The 3,380-nt window shown below is 43.7% G+C and overlaps 1 protein-coding gene across 1 annotated transcript; it reads left to right on the plus strand.

Annotated features, from left to right (window-relative positions):
* Positions 1-1,223: 1,223 nt before the first annotated feature.
* LOC145822760 (uncharacterized) lies at positions 1,224-1,889 on the plus strand. Its single transcript, XM_082920653.1, has one exon. It carries the CDS (start codon positions 1,224-1,226, stop codon positions 1,887-1,889), a length of 666 nt encoding a protein of 221 aa, XP_082776779.1.
* Positions 1,890-3,380: the final 1,491 nt, after the last annotated feature.

Raw genomic sequence — 3,380 nt, forward strand, 5'->3', positions numbered from 1 at the left:
CAGAGGCATCACAATTCTTATTCTCAAATACGCAGAGCTTATTGTCTATTGTTTAATTACTGACTTAGGCATCAGAGAGGTTTCCGACACATACCCGTTGGCTAGCTCACGTTTATGTTTTCAAGTAGTAAAGCGACGACGTTTGGAGGAGTGTAAACTTGACTAACAGGATTATACGAGAAGATTATTTTGTGCTCGTACAATTGGCGTCGTCTATGGAAAAACAGAGAGAACAAACCTTTTGATTGAGTTTCCTTTTCAATTAAATTCAATGGCGCACAATGAAGACTTGCCACATTTTGCTATTGATGGGCAAACCCCGGAAGGGGGTGGGAGGCGCGAAGGTTTACCTTTTATCCCGCCTATGGAAGAATTGGATCCCAAGCAACAGAACCTATGGAGAGACACACGAGAAAGACGGGGCTCGAGTCTTCGTCGCTCTCAGAGCCCTGACAAGTAGAGGCAGAGAATGGATCCTCAGGTTCTGGAGGATCGCGTAAGAGAGCAAGACGAATTGATAAGAAGGATGGCGGCAGACATGGAGACGATCAGATAAAAAGCAAAGGGGTGGCAGAAGATAAAAGGCAAAAGAGTGTCGAGGTCGAGATGCCAGTACCACACTTTGCTTACGAACCAGCAGATAAAGTGTTAGCAAGATTGCAGAGCTCACTGTTCATTTCGGCGATTAAGAACGCACCATTACCTTTAGGCTTCCATCAGCCTAAATTTACAAGTTATGAGGAGAAGTTGAACCCCTATATGCACTTTCGCCAGGTTATGGCCGTATATCGATAAAACAAGGCACTAATATGTACCATATTTCCTTTTAGCCTAGGTGACTTGGGTTTGGCATGGTTTGAGAGGTTTCCAGAAGGTAGCATAGCTTCGTGGGCTCAACTTGCGGAGGCATTTGTAACCAGATTCAGAACAAACACGAAGACACCGGTGGAGATTAACCAGCTGCTCTCCATAGACATGGGCGAGAAAGAAACATTGAAGTCTTACAACAACCGGTATTGGGAGACTTTTAATCAGATTGGTGATTACCCCACAAACCTCGTTATCGCATAGTACAAACGGGGTTTGTCAGCAGACAATAAGTTGAGAGATTTAATGACGATGACGCCACCCTCACAATGGAGGTCCTAATGGAAAGAGTGCATCAGCACATCCGGGTAGAAGAAGATGGCGCTCGCGCCAAAACAAAAACTAGCACAACAGTGATGTTAGACAGAAAACCTACGGCAAAAGTCAACACGGTCGATTGGGAAGAACAACCAAACAAAAGTAGGGGTAGGCGAGAGAACTCCCAAGCAAAACAGTTGAGAGTCCAAACCGCCATCACCACAGTGTTCAATAAACCTATCTATCGGATTCTTAGCGAGATACGCGACGAACCCTTCATTTGGTGGCCAGCCAAGTTGGGAGAAGCGCAGAAGGGCTATGACGATAGGTACCGTTGCACCTTCCATGATGAAAAGGGGCATCGAACTGAAAACTGTACGCTATTAAGGCAACATCTGGAAGAATTAGTGGTTGCAGGCCACCTGGTCCAATATATTGAGAGGGGAGCACAACCAGCCCCCCAAGATCACAACAAGCTAGATGGGATGCCAGTTTACGGTCCACCCCATGGCGTAATCAATGTGATACATGGAATCATCGAGCCTGAACGAGTATGTGAACTTAGAGGGATGATCACAAAGGCTGAGCACATGAGAGAGGTATTGAGTGCACAACCTACCATAAAAAAGGAAAAAACGGAGGCTACAAACGTCATTACCTTTTATGACAAGGATTTAGCAAGGTTACAAGGCCCTCACAATGACACACTAGTGGTGACTCTGCGCATCAAGAATTTCGACATCAAACAGATCTTGATTGACTAAGGCAGCTCATGCAAGATAATATACCATAAGACCTTTAAGCAACTCAAGTTAGAGGACAAAGATCTGGCACCTGCAACATCCCCTCTGGTCGGCTTCAAATCGATGCCAGAATGGCCAGTGGGCAAGATAATTCTGCTAGTCAAAGTAGGAATGATAACAAAACAAGTAGAATTTTGGGTATTGAAAGTCCCATCCACTTACAACATAATCTTGGGAAGAGCATGGTTACATGCCATACGAGCAGTAGCATCGACCTACCACCAGGTGTTACGGTTCCCCAACGAAGCAGGAATTATTGAAGAAGTCTTGGGAGACCAAATCATGTCCAAGCAGTGCTTTGTAACAATAAATAACAGTCGAGCTGCAAAAGGGTTTGTGCAAATAGTAGAGGAGCCAGAAAACAACAAGCTGTTCGCAGACGTCAGCAAGGCAGCCAAATAGAAGGCAGTAGAGGACTTGGTAGAAATAAGGATAGATGAGAATAACCCAAAGAGGTTTTTTTTGCTCGGCTCGTGTCATGACCCGAACCCGTCCCTATGGGTTAAGGACATAACTGGCCAGTAATCAAGGGATTACCTACGACCTCAAATCAAACCAGACATGTAACTCATCAGAGTAAAAGGGCCAAACGGAAACAAACTTACAAATTGTCCATAGAGCTGTGCTTACATGGCACATCATAACAATCCATATACTACATGTTAATAACTCACGTCAAAATAAGTGATAACACAAAGTTCTGTACATACAGGATCATCGAGTCTAAGTTGGTCAAACCCAAAGTTTATATATAAAAGTAATCCAATGTTTTTGCCAACATAACAAAACTATATCAAAAGAACAAAAGAGGCAAAGACAAGTCTCGTGCATGAGACGTTTGGGCTGACTCTCCAAAAACCTTGACTGTTTCTCCCATATTTCATTGTGGCTGGGTGTCATGACCCGAACCCACCCCTATGGGTTAAGGACATAACCGGCCAGTAATCCTGAGATTACCTACGGCCTCAGACCAAACAGACATAACTCGTCAGAGTAAAGGGGCCAAACGGAAGCAATAATTAAAAAATTTGTCCATAGAGCCGTGCTTATATGCACATCCAAGAAACCATACACGTATATGTTAATAACCCACAACAAAATACAGTACCATAAAATCCTTTACAGACAGGATCATCCAAACTGAGTCAACCCATATCAAACTATATACAGATATACATAAAGTCCTTGCTAACAAGACAAACTATGAATGCATAACAAAATGGCAAGGATGGGTCTCGTGCGTGAGACACAAGGCTGACTCTCCAAACTCATGTTGTTCCTGGCAGACTTCACTGGGGCTGGGTTTGGACTTCTCTTGGCTCACCTACAAACATATGAATGAGCGTGAGCAATAGCCCAGTGAATAATATCGAATACAGAAATTACATGACAATGTAGAACAACATGTTACAAACGGCCTTTGGCCCAATTCACATTTCTACTTAACATATA

The sequence above is a fragment of the Camellia sinensis genome, chromosome 1, assembly GCF_055761805.1.
Source record: "Camellia sinensis isolate YWXY chromosome 1, ASM5576180v1, whole genome shotgun sequence".
Classification (NCBI taxonomy): Eukaryota; Viridiplantae; Streptophyta; class Magnoliopsida; order Ericales; family Theaceae; genus Camellia; species Camellia sinensis.